Source organism: Phalacrocorax aristotelis, chromosome 2 (genome assembly GCF_949628215.1).
Source record: "Phalacrocorax aristotelis chromosome 2, bGulAri2.1, whole genome shotgun sequence".
NCBI lineage: Eukaryota > Metazoa > Chordata > Aves > Suliformes > Phalacrocoracidae > Phalacrocorax > Phalacrocorax aristotelis.
Window position 1 is genome coordinate 123,892,616 of NC_134277.1, and position 25,014 is coordinate 123,917,629.

Sequence of the window (25,014 nt, forward strand, 5' to 3'; positions counted from 1 at the left end):
GGGAAATAAACTCTGATCCTGTAGGCTGGATGCAAAAGCTGTGCTGTTGTATTTGGAACCTGCTGGAACTTGTACAGCGCCTTATCTGAAAGGCCTCATACGCATCACGACAATGTCCTCTAATCTGGTAATAAAAAGGGCATCATGAATGGCAGCAGCCAGGCCCAGACAGCAATGGCTACAGTCGCGCTATGCTCCCAAGATGGTGAAAGGAGATTTAAGCCTTTTGCAGAGAAAAAAAACAAGGGGTTGCCTCCAGCCTGGCCTGGATAGGGAGAGGGGAGAAGGGGGAAAGCGCAGCCAGGCAGCCGCTACCTGGCTGGGGACTGCAGCACCTGGGGAGACGCTAAAAGGCCGAGGAGAAAAGGCATGCAGCAAGCACCTTGGTTCCTTCCCTGCCACCAGCCACCCCCACAAAATCTCAGCCTGTCAAAACAGATGCGGTGGTGGTTGGAGTTTTGCACTGCTGAGGAGTTTCCACAGCAAAGCTTTGCCTTCCCAGCAAGTGCTGTGAGAAATACCTTCATTCTTCCAGACATAAACCTGTCTCAGGGTGAGTCAGAGTTCAGAGGTAACATGTGTTTCCCCAGGAAGCAGGGTTATTAACACTACTCATGACAATACCATAGCAAGCTGGAGAGTGTTTTTAGTTTGGCAAAATGAGAAAAGACCCACATTTGGGAAATGGACCAGTTCTGCACCAGGTGGAACTGATGTAGGCTGGTACCCGACAGACTCCTGTGGACTTCTGCTCTGTGCCCCTGACCCCATCACTGTCACTATAAACACAGGAGATGCGGTCACTGCTTGCCTACCTGCTTTCTCGCTCAAACATTTACACTCACACATGAGACTTTTACCATTTACAACTTTTGACACTGTACCAGGCACAAGAGTGCAGTTCTCTGGCCAACCTTGCACTAAGTCTTGCTGCTAGTCTGGGTTGTGCATCATGCTGATCAGGAGCTGGCCCTTGCCAAACAGAATCTGTAACAGCTGAGCCTCCCTCCTCTTCCCTCTTACAGTGAATCATAATTTTGCTCTCACAGCAATCAGCTGATTTTTCACAAAATCTGTAGGAGCTCTATTATCTCAATAAAATACTTCTGCTTTTACGGCCTTTCTTCTGTTGTTTTGAAATTTAGCTTCTGCATTTTGAAATTTTAGTTTCAGACTGACCAGCAGCACTAACTGGAAGATACCTTCAAGGAAAACAATGTAAGAAGCATAGGAATAAAGTCAGGAATGTAATAATGCCTTAGGGGGTGTGTGTGTGTGAAAGCTAAACTGACATGGTGGGTTGTGCAGAAGAACTGATAGTGTTTGAAATAGGAAATGTGGGAATTCTAGTGAATTTGTGGCATCCAGTTCTGGCAGGCAGAGGAACTAAACTGGGGCCAGCAGATCCAAACGCCTTAGCTGGTACTATGCAGTGCATGCATTTTAGAGAAAATGGAGGGGATGAAGTCACTGCATCAGAGTAACAGTGACTACCATCAAGGCATTTAATATATAGTGTGGTATTGGAGATATCTCTCATCAAACACAGCAATTATTATTGTGAAATGGATAGCATACTGCCAGTCATATAATTATAGTTACTATATGCTCCTACACATGTATTCTGACTCTTTCTCCCTCGCGTATGAACTGCACGCTCCTATCTAAGACTGGTGTTGCTCATTCCTAATACACTCCAGAGTCTTCTTGTTTCTCAGATGTGAGAACAGAACTAGAATCAAGTGTCTTGCCCAGAGTTACCTAAAAGGCTGAGTAGGGCCTAGAGCTGGGTTTCCTGAGGTGCCATTTTATCTCCTGCCAGCTGGGAAACACAAGATGTCCCCTCAGAGCCTTCAGCACTGATGCTCTACGTGTGGTGCCTCTGCCACACACATCTGTGCAGAGGTCAGCTCTTCAGACTATGGAGACGGCACTGCATTTTTCTCAGAAGGAATTCAATTTACACACATTCTCCGTGTAGGTTTTTATGAGATTCTTGAAGCCTTCATTTCTTCCCTAAAATCCTTTTTTACCAGACATCAAGATTAAAGAAACTGACTCCATCTCCCAGTTCTAGGCAATTCCCTCCCAAGGGAACTAAGCTCATCCTGCTTCTAAAGGATCAAATGAATTTAATCCCAATGAATTTGAAATCAACATAGAACCTGGCTCCTAATCCAGATTTTGCTTACTGTGTAAGAAGTAAGCAGAGGGTGCACACAAGATGGTATATATGACTGTAATTAAAGAAGATTTTAGGCCAGATACTTTAAGACCCAGCTCCAGGTTCAGTAGCGATGACAGGGAACTGTTTGGACAGATGATACATTCAGTTAAACAAAGAATGAGGTTCAGCCCTTTGTTTCTTACTTTTTGTTTTATTTTCCATTGGAACCGTAAAAAAGGTGTGCAGAGACAGTAAAAGAGGAGTTTGGTAAGGTCAGAACTGAGCCTAGGGTAACATCAATGATGTTTTATTCTTCAATACCTGGGATGGGTACAAGCACCAACCTGGAATTTTATGGTGCACTGTACATGCAAATAGGTGTTAACAAGATATACATAAGAATTCTGTGAAATAATAATATGAAAACTTAGTAGCTAGTCATTTGGTTTGGCCAGAGAAGGGGATTTTGAAAAGGCCCCGCTTGGCAAAAACAGCTGTTCATTTAGCTTCTAAAAATGAGGCCCCTTCAAGGGATGTGAAGTCGGGCACCAAAATCTGGTGCTGGGCATCAAAAGCTGGTTTGGAAAAACCTTGTGCAGTAACAGTTTTAGCAGCAGATAGCAGAAACCTAAATAGTAATTGTTATCACATAACTGAAAAGTCCTGAGATTTACTTGGACAATGTCCCTGGGAGCATTTGTTAAGAATGAAATGCAGTGGAAGCAATTTGTGCCATGAAGTCAGACAGGAAATCAGACTAATCCTTGATGAAATTATGTGTAAGCTTGGCTGTCTAAGACTTACTAGAGCAAAAGGGACAGAAGAAAACCAAGCCAGAATGAGATATTGAAAGGTACTGAAACTAGGTCACTGTCCTACATTACACAAAAGCTAAAAGGAGCTCTATCATCCCACACTATCCTGAGTGAGATGCACAAAGGACTTTGGTGCAGACTCCTAGCAGCGTCCAAGTTATACAGCTACATAAATCATAAAGAAACTTTAAGCACAGCAGAAATACTAAGACAGGTAGAATATACAGCACTGAAGGGACATGGGAGGAAATGAAGGGGATGACATCTGTCATAACTCTGCATCATTACATGATAACAAATTCCAGTCAAGAAATCCTGTAACTTATATACATAAAAAAAAAAGTTACAATATGAGTAGGATGATGGAGCGATGAGTGGAAAGCCATGACATAATTAGACAGATGCACATGCACTAAGCTAGCAGGAAAGAAGAGGTGCTTAATTAGTATACAGAAATAAGATTGCAGTAGAAAACAGAATCTGTTTTCTACACTGTAGACTCAGAAACCTTTGTCATGATTAGTTAAGAGACAGGATAGACTTCCTGAACCAATACGACAGTAAATGTTGACTGTTCTTGCTCCCCTTCCTCCTCTTTGATATTTAAAGCTTCAATTCCATTCAAGTTAATTGAATCAATAGAATTTACATATTTTAACTGAATTAAGCACTTTCCCCCCTTCTATAGGCATAGATACAGAACAGTTACAAAAAATTGAAACTTCAAAAGTTGGAAATGGTTTGAAAGGTTGTTTCAAGCATGTTTTTTGTTGGTAGCCCCCCTCCCCTTAGACCCCCCCAACCCCCCCAGCTTATGTTAGTTTAGTAATGAATATGGCTTATCTGTTTACATTATCCTTTTTTAATGGAGAAAGACCATAATTTCAACACTGAGATAAACATTATCAGAAGTAGTTGTTTAAAGATGAATGCAGGAACAGTGTTTAGGTAATAATAATTTAATCAGTTAACTGTGGCTATAGTATTTCCTACCCAAAACCACTAGGAAAAGTTTTTCTTTACACACAGCCCCAGTCTCAGGTTGCTGGAAACATCTGAGAATACAGCATCATTTTCTTAGGTGTATGTAGAGCTTAACATCCTCATACCACTGCCCTCCCCAGACCTTACAAACAGAAGATAATAAGAATTTGTATAGATCTTTAAAAAATGAGCTGTGGGTTGCTGCCTGTCTGACAATAAGGCCTTCTAAATTTGTAATTTGAATTTAGGCACTCAGACAAAATCAAAGTCTTGGCCTCAGTCTTTATCTGTTTAGTATTAAGGCACATTGCTAAGGGAGATGTGTTTCTGCTTCATCTGTAATGTGCAAGAAGAGACTATCCCATTAGCGCCTGCTGACCTGAAGTTAAACAGTAATTTTAAAGGACCCTGAAAAAGTATCATTTTTTATTCATTAAGAAATATTAAGAAGTATTACTTAAGTAACTATTAATTGCTTAGGAACCAGTTCATACTGTCCTTCAATAAGTGTCCTAGAGCAAAGAGAACTCTGAACCCCAGTGGAGCAGAGCTTGCCAGGCCAGGTCTGTCTCCATCCCAGCTCTGTGGTGACTCTACAGCTCCAAGATTTGTGGGTCACGATCTTTTGATTTGTGGTTATCCAGGATTCATGTCATGATCCAAATTTTGAACCTCTGTTCTATTTAATTTTCTAAATGAAATTTATTCTCGGTCTATCCATGGGGTAGTTGGAATCTGAGATAAGAAGTGCTCCTGAATCCATTAGCATGTATCCTAAATAAAACTGGCATGTTTTCACTGCAATGAGCAGTGAAAAAAGGAAAGTCCATTAGATACTGGAAATATTGCCTTTCTAAAACCAGCAGATTTTTATTTGTGCAATGTCTAAGCACTGCAGAGCTCAGCAGAAAATTGCACTGGAACAGTGGGCGGTTCCAAACTGCTGGAAACTTTACAATGGCTTTTATGTTTAAACATCATTTAGCAGCTGTTAAAGGTCAGCACAAATCCTGTACTTTATCAGTATAAATGAAGTCTACAACTGCCAAGAAAAGAATGCATTAAATAATGCAGTTATTATTTTCTTGATTTTTTTTTCTCCTTCAGAAGTGGAAAGGACCTCTTCAGCAGTTCTATTTTTCTCCTTCTTATTTCAAACTGATGAAGTAAAACACTAATTAAATGATTTATACCAGAAATTTACTTACAGGGATGACAAATTTTGTACACAAAGCAAGTAAAACATCTGACACATTATATAGTGCCAGGTGCAGTTAAGAAAGTGTAATACAAGTCAGCATCTAGAAGCTAAAAAAACCAACAGCTTGCTGCAATGTTTCATTATCAATTTTATTTCCTACCATACACCAAATGTACAGCACAGAACACAGTTTTGTTGTTTTGATGTAAGAAATATTAATTGTATGAAGAAACAGTATACAAACTACTCCAAATTAAAAAATGCATACATCATTGCTCTTTACAAAAGGTCTAATTTACAGTATAGCTCATCAATGCATTTAAACACAAAAAAAGAAAAACAGAAAGAAAAAAAATCAGTGCACATTACAAAACACATCAAGTACAAAGGAGGCAAATAAATACAAACGTACTTCACAGAACATCCTGAGCAAACAACCAAACACAGATAAATTAACCTGAAGCCATAGTAAATCATAATAATAAATACATAGGTCAGTAAGAGATATTTTTACTTAAATAAAATATATAACAAATTTGTTAAAATATTTAGTAAATTAAATTTTAGTCTTTGTAATGAGTGAACTCATTTTGTATGCATTTAACAAGTATAACAAATGTTTGCTTTTTGTTTTTTAGCAAGAACAATAACTTTAATAGCAAATTTTTGTTTGGTGTCCTCCTATTTATATTAGACAGCACATATGGTAGCTTTTGAAAAATCGATTTAAAAATAAACACAGGTCCTAAGAACATACATTTTCCCCTGTCTAAACTAAGACTGGAGAGTTGAATCAACCCTCAAACAAAAAGCAAGCCCCACCTAATGCAGAACAGTGACCACAGTGCATGAGAGTTGAATCACTTTTGAATAGTACTTTTGTGCAGGAACAGTAATAATATAATTGTATATGTCAAGCCTGTGAATGTCATCATATTCAATCTAAATATAAATGAGGCTAATAAAAATAAACACTTTCATTATAGCACGGAAAAATTAAACACACGCTAGATCCATGTATACATTTACACTGAGGCACATATGCACATGAGGTGTGTGTGCATACAAAAAAGGCAGTTTAGCTGGTTGTTTATACCTTTTTCTTAAAAAAAATAAATATAAAAAAAACTTTTGAAACAATGCTTAATTACTTACAATCCCTGAAATAGACATTGCCTCTGTTATAGCAACCACTACTTTCTGACGGATTTAGAAGTTCCACACCCAGGCTAACCAGATACCGAGGCGCACGCCAGCACCCCTGCGCAAGTGCTTGTCTGTCCCCACCTCTGTCTGTCTGTACGCCCTGTAGCGCTTGGTACCCTACCGAAAGACTGGTAACAAATTCAGTATCAGCCTAGTCTTAGTCAATAAGGATGGGAGAAACCAGTCACGGTGTTGCTACCGTTCGTTCAAAGAGAAAAGCAAGCCACCGTTGTGCTGGAGTGGTATTATTCCTCTCCAGACTGCTGCCTTCTCAGCTGCCGTTAAGTTCAAACCGGTATTAAATGCCATTTCAGGGGAGATGTGTTCGATTCATTATGTACAAAGCCTTCAGCTTGGGATGTGTATGCATTTTTCAAATCCAAATCCATAGCAATACTGGTCAGTTGGTTAAAACCTCAATGTCTTGTACTAAAGAAGTACCAGTCCTATCAAATTACCCTTCTTGTTTAGAGATAATTGTAATTTCCCTCCATGAGCTAAGTGTGAAAAAAACTGCAGTGGTAAAATAAATCTGAAGTTCTCTTGAAACATTTTAAATAATCATTCGCATAGGCTAAATCACACAGCCAAGTCAAGTGCTTTGCTGATTGCTATATTTCATTATTGCTAACGTATTCTTTAACACACTGTTTTCCAGCATACTGTGCTTTTGAGAGCCCAAGTTCCCCACTAGTGGGCACCATTTATCTTCTCATTCCATGCATCTTCACATCTCATGTTACCGCAAACCCATTTCTGATACAAAGCCATTATAAAAAAGCAGGATGTGAGGAAAATAAAACTAGAACCACGGTTCAGTCATTTGTTACTTTCATAGGTTTTTTTTTCTTCCTGTACAAACCCAGCAAGTTATTTAATTTACAGTATAGCTTTTCAGTCTATTAAAATCCCATTGGAAAATAAATTAATAAACGCATTTGTAAAAATATGGCAGGCCGCAAAAATGCTGTTAAAAGATAAAAAAAACAATTATTTGATTAGAAATAAATAAAAAATATAAAAAATAGTCGCACACACTTTTTACATTCACTTTACAAAAACTGAGTGCAAAAGAAGAAAAAAAAAGAAATTGTACTGAAATAAATACAATATACTAACAGAGTGCATTGCTGTTAATACAAATAGTCTGTTGTGGTTTTATTCTTTTTTTTTATGTCAGCTGGGAAAAAGTTAGTGCAATGTTGCAATTGTAAATGCAGCATGGCAACCTACACCCCTTAGCAGTACATGAACTCCTAACAGATCCATCTGGAGTTTACTGCTGTTAAGTAATTTCTGTTGCCCAGCAGCTTTCACATCCTACACATGGATGCCCTTCACTGCCTGTTTGATACTTTCCAGCAGAGCTTTGCATTCGGGGGAATAGTCCCGTTCCAGATTGCTGTACATGTCTGTGAGTGTATTTACATATGCTTCGAAATTCTGCTCACTGATTGGCCCCTAAATGAAGACAAAACAGATTATAATTGTAGGAGAGAAAATAAAGGCCAAAAAGACCCCGAACACCCAACCCCAAAGCATGGAAAAGCAGTGATATGGCAACCGGGAAGAAGTCGCAAACACGGAAGTCATCCAAATTAATGGAGGGGTTGTAGAAATGAAGGGAGCTGCATGTGCCGGGGGACCACACACTCTCCAGGCAAGAAAAGGAGTTGGAGATGTTATCATCAGTGTAACTTGCTTTGTTACTGTGGCCTGTTTGACTCTGGGATTGTGGCCAACATCCCTGTAACTGTCCTCACGTAATATCCCAGAGGCATGCTTGAGATTGGGAAAAGGGACTTTAACTCTGGACACCCAAGTCCCTGTGTGGATTTGGCCTGCATTTGCAAGTAAGACATCAAGGACGTGGAGTTTTTGAGAAGGTAGAGCTTTGTTGGCTCCAGAAAAATCACCTGTGTGAAACAGGTTAAAGTTTTGTTCTAGAAGTAGAGAAAATAAAGATTCTCGGTGTGAAGTTTTCACTCTCTGTGCAGGGTGGACATTCAGATAGAGAGGGATGAGGGAAAAGCCTGTCCTGCACAGTGCGGTACAGGGCAGAGACACCAGAGCTGGCTCAGTCCTGGAAGCAACTGCATCTGCTATCACACAGATTTCATGATCCAGCATCTCTGCAAAGCAAATTAGCTTAAAAGAGCTCTCTGCTAATGCAACTCCAGTCCTCCTGCTGGTCCCTGAGCTTGCTCATCTGCTTCAAGTGCTGGCAAAACAGTCTCAAAGAAGGTGCGAAGCTGCTGGCTGTGGTCTTACCATCTGTGGAAGCTGGATGTCAGCGAGGCTGGAGATGAGGGCTTGGCTTAAGCCAGCTAACTCCTTCAACAGGCTCTCGTTGTTCTGCTCTATGAGTTTGTTCTCTTCTTCTATTGTTTTCAAATTACTTTCCATAGATGTGATCTAAAAGAGACAGGCAGGCACAAACACACAGACAGACCCTTGACAGTGTTGCAACTGCAGTTTGAAACCAAAACGGCAGTTACGTGACTATGAGAGGGGCCATGATGGATCTGAAACTCAGGTTGGTTTTTTTTTTTTTTTGGATAGACATAACTTCTCCACAGAATATTCAGAGCAAGGAAGAAGTTGTATTATCTCTGAACTGATGGACTTTGCTGCTTGTTCACAGCAAAACCTTGTGGCAGTGAGGCACTGGAGGGTGCACCACGGTGGAAAGAGGGAACTGAGCTTAGGGGAGAAGATCAGGGTGGGGCTGGGATGGAGAGTGTGGCCACAGGGCTAGCAGAGGGAAGGAGAAAGGAGGCTCATGTTTACATTGCTGTCCTGCTCTTACAGAATCCCTGCTGATCAACCACAATAGCAAGGGCATGGGTATTAGCTGTTGTGCTACTTTTCTGCCCCGCTGCTGGGTGGAACCTGTGGGCTGGCTGGGATTAACAAGAGGGCTGGAGCTGGAAACAATAAGAGAAAACTAGAGTGGAAAGGAAACTGAGAGGTTGAGTGCACAACGATCACTGCAAAGATGATCTTTGACCAACAGAATGTAAATGAGGGTTTTGGAAAGAGCAGGAAAAAGCATCTGAGGTAACAAAATGGTATCTTTTTAGCGTGAGAGTGCTGGGAATATACTCAGCTCTGAAGGCTTATATGTCAAAAGCAGTGCTGAAAAAATGAAGGCCATAAGGGCCTGGTTCCCCTCGGCCCAGCTCCTCTCCCCGCAGTGGGCAGTGGGGCAGCAGAGCAGAGCAGAAGCAAGGGCTGCCACCCTGGTTCATGGCCACAGCTCTGCAAGGCCCAGAGCAATGGAATCACATCCATGGCTGTTATGCCCACCCTCTCCTCATTAGGCTGCACATTTCTGTACTACTGAAATGTGTCTTGGTGTAGCTGCTTTACTTCCCTTCCTCACACACCGTCACACATCAAAACTGTCCCAAGGGGGAGGAACGCCTTTTGCCTGCCTGCAATCCACTACAGCCTCTCCTCAGCCGTGTAGGGGATATATTCCTTCAGCTGTAGTTCAGTTCAGGCTTTACTTGGTCAGACTGCCTTCACCAGGGAGCAAGTCCGAGGAGAAGAAATCTGACTGTATAAACTGGGTGATCTCTGTGCAAACAGCACAGTGATCACCAGAGAGAACTGAAATAAGTGTCCTGAGACACTGAACACCACCACTACCTCTTTCCTCACGGCAGTGTGATTTGGGATGGATATCCCCATGACCTTTGCCGTGTGAAGCTGGATCATTTAGATCCCACACAGGTGGCATAAACTTCACCCTTATTTAGACCACACACAAGGTGGTTATTACAAAACCAGAATGAATCAACACTATACATTCCAGTGTGGTAAAAATACAGAGGGGTATGGTTACACTCAGTTTGCCTTAGGTCAGTTTAGACTTACATTCTGTTCCCAAATCTTATTTAGGAAGTTTTTGCTTAAACTCTTATTCCTAAAATATTGAGCAAGATTCTGCTCTTGCTTTTACCTAGTCTTCCCAGGTGCATACAGGAGTCTGTAGGGATGAATGTATTCAGCTTACTCCATAGAACTACTATCAGCGTTTTAGAGCCAATTTAATCTCTTAACTATACAAAAGAATGAAGGAGAACGACTCTTTTCCGTAGTTCTCATCAAACTCATCTGCTATACAAATTAGGAAAAGGCACCCATTCTTTACCAGGTGTTGCCTGGAGGCAAAATTCAAACTGAATAACTGAGAGTAGGTGAACTGAACTAGGGAGATTTTCTTAGGTACACATAAGAACAAAGTTGACTTGCATTAAGAGTTAAAGTGTGCTGGTAAGAGGTAATATCCTCCCTAAAAACTGCAGTCATGGGATTCTGTACGGTTTGGTCAACAAGGGAAAATGAACGTTTTGTTTGGTAAATATGCTTTTTCCGCTTGCCAAGATTAGCTCCAAACTGTCCTGAATTTGTTATTCACCAGATTATTAAGACAACATACAGGAATCTGCTGCTTACTTAGAGAACACATAAAAACAAAAACTTGACAAAAAACCACATAGGACTTCGGTACTCTTAAGTGCCACAGAGTGATGGGGAAACAAGTGCACAGGAGACTAACTGTGTTTAAACATAGCATTTAATGTACTTATTGTGGTTAAACATAGCATAAGAAAAGGTAAAACTTTCACATTAATGTCATACCTGGGTTTGAAGTTTCATCATGTCAGCTTCTATTTTAAGATTGGATTCATTCAGTTCTTTTATTTCCTCATCCAAGTGTCTGATTTCTTCATCACTCTCAATACCTGCAGATAGTTGAAAATACCAATATCAGTTTTAAAGTGTCCACATGTAGATGGATATATGAATAACAAGCTGTATTACCTGTTACTAGACAAGAGGAAGATAAGCTTTTGATCAAATGATTGATCCTTAAATTGCCTCTTACTTTGCTTTTACTGTCAGAATCGTTTCCTAGCTGTAAAACATCTATATGAGCTGCAACACAGAAGAGGCTTTCTGAGTCTTTGTGTTTCACAATTCTTTTTTTCCAGTGCAACATGCAATTACAAGCTGAAGTGTACAGGAAGGAAAAATTGCCCAGAAAGAGGAAAGTTTCTTATAAAACATGAAGGGGTATTTACAATGTTTTTTTTGTTTTGTTTTGTTTTGTTTTAAAAGAAATGTAACAGCAACTCTTCTTTTTGCAGGGAACATCCCAAGGTAACACCTCCACTAGTATAACTACTGACTTTAGTAAGCTCATCTGTACCTGCTTCTGATCTTGCAAGAAGTTCTGTGGGGGCAAATCTCTGTGCAGAATAACTTGAAGAAGCACAGCCTTAGTTACATGTGATAAATAGTAAAATTTATACAACAGCAAAAGGGAAATTGTCAGAAAGGTAACGAGCATTACAGGAAAAAAAAACCCAAACCACTAAGGAAGACTTTTACATCCCCACAATTTAGATAGCAAGGAAAAAAAGCCCCTTCAGGTCTTTAATGAGAGTCTTGTCCTGAAAAATACTGAGCAGCTACAGCTGCTGGCAATAAATGTCCCTCTTTCTGCTTGGTATCACTCTGAGACCAACTCTTCCTAAAGATTTCTGCCACTGTTGTTGTTACTGCTTTAAAACCTAGAGCCCTGAACTGAGTCTGCAGGGGAGCCAGCTTAGGAAATCTGTAAGCAGCAGACCCTCTCCCAGTGAAAACATGGATGCATGGAAGCAAACGCGTTTGCCCAACGTAACACAACTGTTTTGCTCAGCAGTTGGAGGCAGAAATACTAAGTTCCCTGAATCCTGGCTCAATGCCCAACTTTCTAAAGCACATTGTGTAAGAAAGGAGACTCCTACATATTTCCCCCTATAACTATTCGGGAATTGTTCCTTTACACCTGGGTTAGCAAAATTGTCCAAGTACTGCACAGATACTAAACTGTGTAGTATCCAAGTTAGGGAGGGGAGTCAATTTCTGCACACAATATTTATCCCTTCTTACCTTGGTCATCAGATAGCTAAGTCATCCTGATCTGTAACTAATAATTTAATAGTAATAACAATATCGAAAGCACCTCCAAATCAAAACGTAATGCTCTGAGACAAGTCGAGAGAGTACCCTTAGTGTTGAGTTATCATGATGCAAATGAGAATAATTTTATAATCTCTCATACAAAGATTTTTGTTATTCAAGATTTGTTATTGCTCGAGACAACTGAAAGGAGCCAAAATGGCAGAAAGGGGCATAAGTATAAATGGGAGTCAGGGCCCTTCTGTCTAAATAAATGTCATAATCTTTTACAAATCTCCTTACCACCACTTGCTTTAAGCTTGATAGTCATTAATTCTTCCGAAATTTTGCCCTTTTTTATGGCTTGTGCATTCAGAGGACAACCAGACAGGCTGAAACAGATAGGAAAAAAAAAACATTAGCACCCACTTGAAAATGGCAACAATCCTTTCAGGCAATATTATCATGCACTTGGACAGACCTCTGTACCTAAGGTCACATCAGTATCTCCATTATAGCATAGCTTCGGGGAATGACATAACTCATAAAGAGCCATTTAACTGTATATTCCAGCTTGAAAATTGGCACAGAAATCTCAACCTGTAAGTAAACAACTCTTAAGCATATTTCAGAATAATCAAAATAGCAGTGGTAGCTACTGTTAAGTTATGTGAAGGTGCATTTATGGAATTCTTGACATTCCAACACTTATCCATAAACACGCTCTATTGTTTTTATTGAGGGCTTGTGCTCCAGAGGAGAGGGGCAGTATGGTCCTTTAACATGCTAAGTTTACTATCCTAAAAAAAAAATGAGTTAGTGGGATGATTTCCACAGTGCACAACTATTGTATCATTTTGTTGGAACATAATAATGATCAATACAATACTAACTCTGGATATACCCTATTGTCTGTAATAGCTTTTTTGAATGGTTCTATTATATAGTCACTTTGCTTTTTAACCACTGTTCACATTAAATTACATTTTGCTATTTCAAAGCTTACAATTTCATCAGCTGGTAATTATCTGAGGCAATTTTTATAGCCCACTAAAGGGCTAAGATGAATTGCACTGTCTTAATACTATCTTTATAAATAACAAAGAAGAAATACCCATATGCTGAAGAACTGGCAGAAGAATTTGTATTCAGATATAGCCAAATAAGGAGTGAAGAAAAATTTTGTTCCACAGGAAAATGGTTGATTTTTCTGCTTGTGTAAAAATTAAAAGCAAAAATCCTAACAGACATGGTATTTTCATGTGGGGGAAAAAAGAAAAAAAGCTTTTGCAGGTTGAAATTAACATCACACTGACTTAGCTAAAAGCTATACAGGGGAAGATGCTAGTTCTCTGGTTCTTGGTATCCCTGCCCAGATCAGATAACTAACTGGAAGAATGTCTCAAAGCCATGGGTTACTTGTTAGGTTTCAAATGCCCTAGGACAGGATATCACATCACAAAGCTATATTTACTACCGCATTTTAACTAAGGTGATCTTGAGTGTGATCCAGCCTTATGTAGGACAGAAATCATTGGTAGTATGAGTTGCAACCAGCTAACATAATATTTATGTTATTTGCTTAATTAGACCCCAGTTTACAGTAGTGTAAATGTAAAGACTTTGACATGGGATATAGACCATGAAGTTAGGAGAACACGGGATTCTGACCAAATTTGTTTCAAGTCACCTTGGACATTCTTATACTGGAGAAATGGTTCAGAGTGTTGGAAAGAAAGCAAATAAGGTACAGAATATAGACTTAATTCCTATTAGACACAGAAGACCAAACTTTGCCAGGTATTAATTCAGATTCTATAACCAGATTCTTTAAGGAATATTGATTGAACGTGGTCAAATTATGTTAGTGTTTTCACAGTGACATATAAAATCATAACATTTATTGTTACTGGCTATATGTGTGATTCCTGCTTTGTAGGACTAGTTTTCTTTGTAAAATTGTTATAACTTGAAACTTGTGTAATCAAATTGAGTTCTACATGTTTACTTTTTTGTGTGGTTCTAGCTATTTAAATACAAAGTTTATGAAAACAGCTTTTCCACTGGTAGAAAGATGAAATGAATGCAGCCATTGTTCTTGCTAAAGCTTTTCTGGTGACATTTCAATGATATTTGCATTTTCCATAAAAGATATGCAGATACAACTCCATATTTGCCTAGGAAAAAACTATTGAATTTTAAACCATATAGAAACCATGCTAATCTGAAAAAAAGACCTTGGAAAGTCTCACTGCAATGGGAACATAGAAAAAGAATAGAAAAGTTGATCCCAACTTTCTGAAAGCTATTCTGATCCATATTAATTCAGCTGAAATATAAACTATGTTGTTACTTAAAAGACTTCAGCACAATTTATTCAGACTATAATCTCACATGTTGCCAATTCAACAGTGGATGTTAAGGAAAAATATAAAGAGAAAACACAAAGTTATACCTTCTGTGGGTGACAAAAACATTATTAACATGACCCAGCCCGTTGCAGCCTGGCAAAGGACAGTGTGGCAGCTCTTGTTTGTTCAGTTTCCAGGATAGTGAAGACCCATTGACGGGACTCTCCTTCTGTCTCTTGGCAGCCAAAGGACAACCAGAAGCAGTGCGATGAGAAGTGTATTTACCTGATATGTGACCTTGGCCATCACAGCCTATCACTGGACATCTACAGAAACACAGCAAAAGAACCCCTGTTTTCACTGGAGAGAGCAGGCAAAGACAGTCTCAAGAAAGTGTGAGAAAATAATTCCAGCTGCCTGTGCCACTTTGCATTAATGGATTAAGACTCAGTCCCCAGAGGCACACTGTACCTGAGCATCCAATTCATGTCAAGCTGAGCTATAGGGGTTCAGCTGATCTTGAGATTAGGCAATTTAAAATACAGTCATACAGCCTAAGAAACTAAAACATTCATTTAGATAGTATTTTACCAGAAAAGAAAATTGAAATTCTATCACAGGCAATAAATCACACTTCTACAAGTGTATGGAAAATCAACATTCTCTTTCTATCTAGGCTTGTGGCATGAAGCAGAGGGTGGGTTCCTGTACCTGGAAAAGTTGTATCCTCTCATGCAAATACTTGCAAAGAAAGGTTTGGGATTTTTTTTGCGCTGCTCTGACTGTGTTATGCAACCCCTCATATATCATTGGCAAGTATTAAGAGCAACACTGTCTGCAGCTAAATTGTCATATCTATATTCTGGCAGTTATCATTTACTGATTTTAATGGAATGGGCGTTCAAGTCAGGTACGTAGTGAATCTCTACTGAGCTTCCAGTTTTCACTTTAAAGTGAAATTTTAATTTATTTCTAGAGAAAAGAAATGAGATATATTTAAGTTCTCTGGGACATATTTTTAAGGTGTCATTCTGATTTAATTAGCTGACACATTAAGATTTCGCTACAGGCAGAAATAATTTGTTTTCCTTCATTCTGCCAACTATTCCAAGCGAGTGGCACTTTCATAGCACGGTTTAAAATAATTGGACCAATGCAAGCAGATATAGCAATCCTTGCTCACTGTTCAAGCTCCAAGGTGATGGACTCCACCAGCTTCGCTAGAAGCAGAAACACTTGGTTCAGCTCCAGCGCTAGGCCGTATCCTCATGTGGCTCAGATTAACTCGGCCTCAAGTCCTGAGCCCGTATGGGCTTTTATCCCCCTTCACTGGTGGTAGACCTCTGCTTTTGTACTCACTTAAGTTCAGGGTCTTCTTTTTCTTCCTTGGTAGGAGTCACTTTGATACCTCCTTTCCTGGCACGAGGACATCCAGATAAGCTGAAAGAAGCACACGGAGTTAAAGCCACCTCTTTCTGCTGCTGCTTGCTGAGAACCCCAAGCACTGCAGCCCCGTGCCATGGGACGGTTTTTACCTTCTGTGGGATGCATAGTTCCCTGTCACGTGGCCGGAGCCATCACAGCCAGGTGTTGGACACCTATAGAATAACACAGGGTGCTTACAAAATATGGCTTCAAAGGTACACAGTAAATAATGTGTGCATTCTACATTTTGTCTAGGGTGGAAGAAAGAACAGCAGAGCTTTTTTAAAAAAATTAAAACTAGTTCTTGCTGATATTTTTTAAAAATGAAAAGACTCCTTTCGTATGTTTTTTTTCTTTTGTAATAGAGTTTTAATAAGGAATGTAAAATATATTGCATATGATATATATGTTTAATTAGTTTAGAACACTGTCTGCACCAAATATTTTTCCTTGTACAGGATCAACATTACAAAAAAAAAAAAAAAAGCAGCTTGATAGAGATCTATTTGTAAATTTACTATTACATGTCTGTTTGTTATTCTTCTGATGTTTTCAGGTACAGACATAAATAAGCACTTTGCCAGTATTTACAGAAGGGGAAACAGAAGCAGAGAAGCAGTTTTACTTTTGGGCATCGGTAGATGATAGCCAGAATTTGAATTTAATAATTTGTATATTCTAGCACTGTAAGCATACAACAGGACCATATCTTTCTAGCACTAGATTCAACTGGGTATTCAGCTTGGCAATTGGATTATGCTTATGCCTCATAGTTAAGGGATTTCTCTGTGTGTGCAACAAACAAGCCTTTTCAAGTATGATACTAAAACATCCATACAATGAAAAGAAACAAACCTGTCTGTAATGTGTTTTTGCCAGTGGTCTGGGAGGGTGGGCTTTTTGCGTGCTGGTTGTACATGAAGAATGTGCTTCAAAAGCCTACTGGCGTCAGTCGGTTTTTCCACTGACTTCTGTGGGGTTTGGAGCAGGACCCTACTGGTAGCACCTTCCATCTCAGAAGTTTAGATTATTTTTTTTTTTTAATTTAAGGCTATTTTATTTTTTGTGTGTGTTTTTGTTTTGTTTTGGTTTTTTTTTTTAAGAGAAAAGAAACACCTCAGCATGCAAAGCCACACACAGAGAAAATATTTACCTTTAGAAGTTGTGCCAGCCCTTTCTATGTTTCTGTATTATACAGCACAAAGTTCTTATGCTAAGCATCCTTAAGGGCCTTTTGAATGCTACGATTTTTACAGAGAATCAGAATTACAGAAAGGGTTGTGCCAAGTAATCTTGTAATGAACCGTTAAGGAAACTTGCATTGTTCAGTACTCTCTTAAGTGTCTCAGTTGTTACTGAAACTTTCCTGAAGTGAGGAAATGGGTGATTTTATCTAGTCATTGAAGGCTGACATGGAAAACACCTAGCAATATAATTGTAATATCGCATCTGAATGTGCAGGTGTGTCTCTTCACAGAATATTTAAAACTATTTTTCTGTGAACAATTATTTTGTCAAAAATGTGATTTCTTTTGGACATGACCAAATTTATTCACTGATTCAAGTAGAATTCAGCAAGTAATTTCAATTGAAGAAAGGGGAGACTTTTTTTTTTATAAGATAATGTCAAAACATTTCATGATGACATTTTCTGAACAAAATGTTTTGGCAGAACGACATGCCTCACACTGACAGTGAAGGTAGAGGTGTGGGTTGCAGAGTGCCAGATATGCTCGACTGTGTAGAGCTGAATGTTGACCTGTCTGACTGTGGGACAAGGACTGGGCACAATGTCTTGTGGAGCAGGCAGCAAGGGCAGATGTCTGGAGAGTGTGAATGCTCACAAGTAAATCCAGAACACCTGCCAAATACTATGGGTATTAATTCTGGCTACTTGTTTTATCAGCTGATCACAGATGGAAGAGCTGTCCGCATAGATTGGACATGGATTTTAATTCAGTAAGAGCTCTTTGTGGGAGACATTCAGATCATGAGTCTGAGAGTTATGGACTTAAAAAAGACACTGAATGAAATGTAAATCTTTCCATCTGTATTTACTACTTCTGGCAGCAGTCAGATTGGAGTCCAAAGTATTCTTGAGGTCATTAAATATTTGAGGCTGAGATATTATCAATACTGATGAAACTATAAGACGGTATTTCAGGTGGACTACTGACAATTAGTAAGAAGCTTCACTAGCAAGACTCCTAAGCCTGACCACTGGGTTGGGTTTTCCAAATATTGGTTATATCTTTGTATGGATTGTGAAATTCCACAATACAAGATACACCAACAATGTATTGCCTTACAGTCAGTAATACTGTGGATCTTCATCAGCTTTTAACTGGCTGATGAGTTTGGACTGGTGCCCCAGCTTAGGGAGTCATCCTCTGGTTTGGATTCCTGTGCAGAGCCAAGAAAATCAGATTTACATTGGAGGGCCAGAGGCCTCAGGAGCTCAAGCTAAAAGATGTCAAGTCTCAAGTGCGTGTACGTTACAGATTCTTTTACAATTGATCAAGTTTGTTTTCCAAGAACAAGTCTCTCAGTGATTTCACACAGAAATTCTTCCAGCTGTGCATTGAGTACCTGCTATTTTGTTCCCTGCTCCAAGATGGTTGCTTTAATTTAGGTAAATGAATGACAACTGCATGTAAAATTGATACACTGAGCTGAAGATCTAGGAGCATTTCTGGTACTTTTCCTCCCTAGAAAGCTCAGAGAGATGGTTGGATATAAACTTCAGTTAAGGTAAACCCAAGAGAAAACCCTTGGCTGAAATTTGTCATGCTGCCTATGGAATAGGGATCAGTATCAGTGTGTTGTGTGAAACCTATCTAGAACAACTGGTAGAATCACTTCTAAAATTGACATATAACCACTGAAACAACTTGTCTAAGGCTAAGACTACCTATTCCTTAAAGTTTTTGAAGGGTAAGTAAACATTTTTCTAAAGTACACTTTTAAAATTCTTCAAGGCTTGATAGGCAGCTCTTTGGTGAGATAGGATAATCAGCTATAATTTTCCCTTATAACTTTAAAATTAATGAGTCATCATCAACTTTAGTATGTTTTAATTTAACCACCTTAGACTGCACTGTGTAAGCAAGAAACCTCAGCTAAAAATTTATTGAATCTGACTCAAAGACACACTTTCAAAACAGATCTTCCTTATTTCCAAACTGTAGATCACATGGAAGCCCTGTATCTTTGCTGGCTTAGAGTTTCATAATTAAAGCCAAAATCATATCTTGATGCTGGCAAATTAAATGTGAATAACATTTGGAAAAATACACAGCTTTTTCATATTCATGCCTAACTACATGAGGGTACTTTCATGGCCTAATTCTATGAGCATTTATGCCCTCTGCCTACATAGCAATAGTAAAATTAACTATTGATATCACTGTACCATGCCAGTGCAGGCACGATTGCAGTTTTTGGTGTATGATTTCATTTAGCTAACACTTATCAAAAGCAGAGGTTTGTTTAAAATTTCACCTGAACAATGTTTGCAGGAAGCTAAAATAAGGTGGTACATTCGTGGAAAATAATTTTATTTATCCCTTTTTCCTTTTGCAAATTGTCTGTGAACAGATTTTGATTTTTGCTCTTTTTCTAGTTAATTGAAATTAAATGCTAAGTGCGTTATGCAACATATTTCTGTCTGTGAAATGTTCATGAACTTTGACTTTGTCTTTCACAACTCACTTATTATACATGGCGTACAGTGTGCGGTTTGTCATTTAAGTCATATGCTGTTGCTCCTCTTTCCTTATGGCATGACCAAAACTCTAGAAGCTTTAGTGGAAAAATAACCATATTGGTATGCAAATTTCCTTATTCACACATGAATATGGGGGGGGGGGGGCGCTGCATGAGGAGCAACTATTCAAAATATTTGTGTGAATGTCTATGTATGGCAGAAAGCCAACGAAAGCAGGGACAAATATATATGACTCAGCAAATGATTTCAAATTTGTCAGCATTTTTGCTTCTTGTGCTGCTCTTTTAAAAACAAACTAAACCTAAATTTTATACTTTTTAGACTCTGAGATGGAAAAACTAAAGCACTGTGCCAGTGTGTCAGTTTACCTACTGGCTTTGGGAACTGCTTTGAAGAGTTACCTATATAAATGGCCTTTCTCTGCCATTTTGCTGCATCTCCAGCAGGTTCCGCTCCATAGCTACCATCAGTTCAGCATTTTGTTTATGATTCAAGTTGTCAGACTAGGAGATGAGACCACGAACATTTGATCTGAAGAAGCTAACTTGTGACTAAACACTGAGTCAAACCTAAATGTAGTCACTCCTACTATTAATACCATTAGAACAGCGTAACAGTGCCATGATCAGGCTTTATTTTCTTCTATCTAGACTAGGGATGAACCTAAAGGACAGAAAGGACGGTCACAGGATTCTCCCCTTTTTATACGTATTCACGAGTTTTTCCAAGCTATCTATTATGGGATCCAATTTACAAGTTGCAGAGGGAATGCTATGAAAGAACTCTAATTATCCTTTCCTCTTACCCACATCCTTATTGACAAAGCCAATTCAATAACTAGATGACTGGTTGCCAGTGCCTCTCTTGACTACAGATTTTTGAAATATTCATATGTCCCTATACATCTGTCTATATAGCAGAGCCTGCACAGTCCTTTTGTAAGTGACATTTCATGGTGAGAATTATGCCAGCACAAAATCATAAGACTTGATGTCTGCTTCAGCGACATTATACTCATAGTATATGATAATGAATGATAAAAAATGATTTGCAGGAGTTCTGGTCTAATTTTTAGATTTATTCTAACTAGATTTATTTCTAACTAAATAATTCTAATTTATTCTAACTGGACCAGACTGAGTTATTTGCCAGATCTGTCTTACATGGTAGATATTTTCTATTTCTCTCTGATTCAGAAATACTGTAAGAGCAGCATCTCTCCTAATGTTTACAATTTTTTCTCCCAGGTCCTAATTAATTTGTGAAAATGAAGAGGTACAAAAATGAAGAAAGACAAATGAAGAAAAGTAAACTCTTTCACTCAAAAGCTTTCAAATCAATTCAGTTCAAATTTTGGACAAAGTTTTGACATAGAGCAATTCAAGTGAACTACTGCATTAATGTAGGGAACATGTTGATCAAAGATCAATAACAATAACATTTGTGCTATTATCAGTACTTACTTAAGCTCCTGAGAGTTAGCAGCCATAAGGGATTTTAATGTCTTGTCAGCTAGTGGGCACCCAGAAACACTGAAAAAAGAATAATGTAAAATATTTTACTAAAACAGAACACTTTTTTTTTCTTAAAATTGCAACCTCCAGACAATCTATGACTTAGAACGGGAAACAAAGAGATCTCAAATATTTGCTCTTGGCAAAAGAAGAGCAGCCAATATCAGGTTGTAGTTCTTAAATTAAATTACTGGAAAGAAATACGGTCAGGACCAAAGGTTTCTAAGCTCCAGTAAAATCTCATGGGGAGGCAGTTGTACATAGAGTCCTTCCTTTACGTTGCCTACATGAAAGGCAGGTAGAACATCTGGTCCACGTGGCTGGCAAAAGGCAGAAACCACTTCCATCCTGCTCCCAAAAGGAAAGGCGGGAAATTATTGTTTCAACCCTATGTTGACAGTAGGCTATTCTGAGGAATATATTTAGCATCCCCAGATTATGTTAGCAAATCTATGAATTTATAGAGGTATCTGCAGAAACCTCATTAAAATCCATTCCACCAGCACTTAGGGAAATGAAAACTTTACTAAATGACTTATCTACAGGTCTCAGCTAAGACATGCAGCTACAGTAATAAGCATATTCTGCTTAACTCCATCAATCTATTAAGCCCAGACCTTCAAAAAAGTATAAAAAACCAGGAAAACCAGCCACATTTCTGTATGGATTATTTTCTGCAGATTACTTTTGAATACTTATCTATGGTTAATGTAAAAATGTTCAAAGATGACAATAGCTAAAAGTAGCTCTACTTCCTGCTTTAGGCTTCCTGTTTTTTCTTACCTGCGGTGTGAGGCATAGTTTCCTGTTACATGGCCGCTACCATCACATCCTGGAGTTGGGCAGCTATGCAAAGAAGATGCAATGAGAAATTAGAGTATGTATAATACACCATGTAGCTCACCCTGCCCTGTAGTGAATTATGTAATGATCCTTAGGGCAATCACACTCATCATTATGCATCTCAATGCTATCATGACACTACAGGAAACTAGCAAAACTTACATGACACTTCTAGCTTTTTATTATTACTTGAAATATAGATGGAAAAACATCTTCGTATTTCCACCATGCAAATGAGTCAGAACCTTATTTGTTTAATCTATATAATGTGAAACCACCATGCTTTGAGTAGATTTTTCGGTTGTAACTTGGATTCTTAAAAGGACAGTTTCATTACTGGTACCAAATTTTGGCAGCAATTCATAAATGTTAGCGGTAAAGTTTCTGATCTGACCTCCTGTATAAAACAGGCCAGAGAAAACTAATATTCAAAATAATTCCCTCAACTTCTGACTAAAATAAGGCATCTTCTCTAGAAACATGTCTAATCTTTATTTGCTGACATAAGTGAAAAGTTAGGTGTTACGGTTGCTTGCAGAACTGAAAGCATGTCAAGCTCACACAGCTGAAGTTCTGAATAAGCACAAAAGTTTCCCAAGGTGTTTCTCAGCTGAACTGAGAAGTGATACAAAGGTGGTGAACATTTAGCACAACAAATGCGTCCCTTTATGCTAAGAGATGGAGGTATGTTTGACCTGGGGAAGATTTTATAGCTTCTGTTTTTCCTCAGCCCTTCTTCAATCACAGAACTGAGCTCATTTAACAAATTGGGATACAGTCCTCTGCAACAGGGCAAAGATAACAAGAATGCAATTGGTGCATGGAGGGGGAGGGGTAGGTGAATTAAGTATACCTTTCTGCAGTATTTTACAACATTAACGCCAGCCCTTCAGAGTCACTTTATGAAGGGCTGTGTCTTCCTTCGCTGAGCCCATGGATAAGAAGAGCAAGCAGAAACTGTACAAAAACTTTTAGCTGGTGGTCTATAATAACAAGTAAGGGGTACCTGAGAACCTCACATGACTATTTTCTCTGAGCTGGCAGAGTGCTAGGAACTTTTACAAATCTGTAAAGAAGCCTTAGGAAGATAGCCTCATTTTCACAGCCCAGTTCAACAAAAGCAATGCAGATATGGGCAAGAGAATCAACATGGAATAATAGAAAGCACATGCTAGGAGATGGTATTTATATATTAGCCCACTGCAACTGAGTTAACCATGTCAGAAAATTATTTTCTGCAAGTGCTTATGTCATTTTAAAAACTTCCTCTTGATGGAGCCACCTGTATTGAATTGTTCTGTACAAGTTCTGAGCTCAGAGGATTGTAGAAATGCAGTCTGTTCCCTATATTACCTTTGGATTCTTCTAATAAATTAAAATTATTTCTTATTTAATTTTCTGGACAGCTACATTTTAGATACCTGTTTCTACTCACTGTTTGAAAATAATACCGTAAAACCACTGTAAGCTGATCGTTGCCCCTGTAAATATCCTGGGAATCATTATTTAGGAAAATAGAAAAGTATTTTACATACATCTCAAAACAGGTCAATATCACAAAGGAATAAATATTACAAAAGAAAAACCATCAGTCTTCAGGAAATAAACTCTCAGTGATTTTTGTCTGCGTTTGTTTTAGAAGAGGCAAAACAAACCTGACCTTTAGCAATTTAGGTCATGAACTACAACTGCAGATATAATACGGAGAGTAGACAACATTCAGACTGCACGGAAAGAATCACTCTTCTCAGCAGCTTGCCCAGGGAAATGTAATTTCTAGAGAGAGAGGTGGATCTAACTGATTCAGTGCCACTGAGTGTGGGGAGCAGGACACAAGGTGACAGGATGTGACTCATTTATTTATGGGTGAGCCTGCAGTGATAGGTTATGGGCTATCATCACTAAGCAATACGGAGTGCACTTGTCTACAGAGACCTACTCTCTCTCTCGGGACAGAAGGAAAAGTGGTATAAATGACTGCTAAGTTCTGGTAGTCTACTACAGTGAAAACACTCTATTGATATAAAAATGGTGTTGACATAGATCCAAAGGGGAAGAGCCTAGAAGAGATTTTAAAAAGTGACTGGTCTTATGAGCTGGTTGGGACAATTTTACTGAAAGGATTCTAACCTGAAACAAGCTGTTGCATGCAGAAAGATTTAATGGAATGATTCCGCTTTCTTTGCAGTTTTAGGTAGTAAAGTTTTGGGGCTTAAGACAGAGCAAGTGAGTCTCTGTACTTGGGAAAAGAGAGTATTAGCCTGTTCTCCCAGAGCAGTAATTTGTGCGTCCCCTGGATTTTCAGCTGGACAGAATAAGTAACTCTGCTTTGAAGGAAGCAGATGAAGGACTTAACATAGATTTCATACAGGTTGGAAAACCCTGGGGCAGCCCCTGTTTTATGTTTTATCTTTTTATGAACTTTGCCTGTTTCCTATCTGCGAAATCGCCAGCACTCCTCTGCAAACTCTCAACAGTGGATCTATAATGATGATTGTCCAAATAAAGTTTATTTAATTATGTAAGCATTAGCACCCAATCTGTAACACACTACAAAACTGTGTGTTTTGTAGGAGCTGTTGCCCATTTGTCACCTGTCCATTTGAGGAATAAGGAGTGAAACACACTATAATACTCGTCATGAATCTGTCCAGATCCCCAGGCCTACCCTGGCTTGTCTCAGCTCCAAATCTCGCATCTACCCACTTGCATAGACACAACAGGAAACTAACTACCTGCAGTGAACTGCCATGCAAGTCTCCCTGCTCAGCTCCTGCAAATCTACTCCAAACCAGCACTCAGAACAACATAGTAGTCAGTCTT

General features: G+C 38.9%; 1 protein-coding gene across 1 annotated transcript in view; it reads right to left on the minus strand.

Moving 5' to 3' along the window:
- Nucleotides 1-5,196: 5,196 nt before the first annotated feature.
- ST18 (ST18 C2H2C-type zinc finger transcription factor) overlaps nucleotides 5,197-25,014 on the minus strand; it is a 51,020-nt gene continuing 31,202 nt past the window's right edge. Inside the window, exons 10-18 of the mRNA XM_075085017.1 lie at nucleotides 22,132-22,194; nucleotides 21,298-21,366; nucleotides 16,218-16,280; nucleotides 16,042-16,122; nucleotides 14,787-15,008; nucleotides 12,635-12,723; nucleotides 11,024-11,127; nucleotides 8,645-8,788; nucleotides 5,197-7,834 (exon numbers count right to left, since the gene is read on the minus strand). Of these exons, the coding sequence (XP_074941118.1) occupies nucleotides 7,694-7,834; nucleotides 8,645-8,788; nucleotides 11,024-11,127; nucleotides 12,635-12,723; nucleotides 14,787-15,008; nucleotides 16,042-16,122; nucleotides 16,218-16,280; nucleotides 21,298-21,366; nucleotides 22,132-22,194 (976 nt within the window). The 3' untranslated portion in view covers nucleotides 5,197-7,693. The remainder of the gene's footprint in view (nucleotides 7,835-8,644; nucleotides 8,789-11,023; nucleotides 11,128-12,634; nucleotides 12,724-14,786; nucleotides 15,009-16,041; nucleotides 16,123-16,217; nucleotides 16,281-21,297; nucleotides 21,367-22,131; nucleotides 22,195-25,014) is intronic.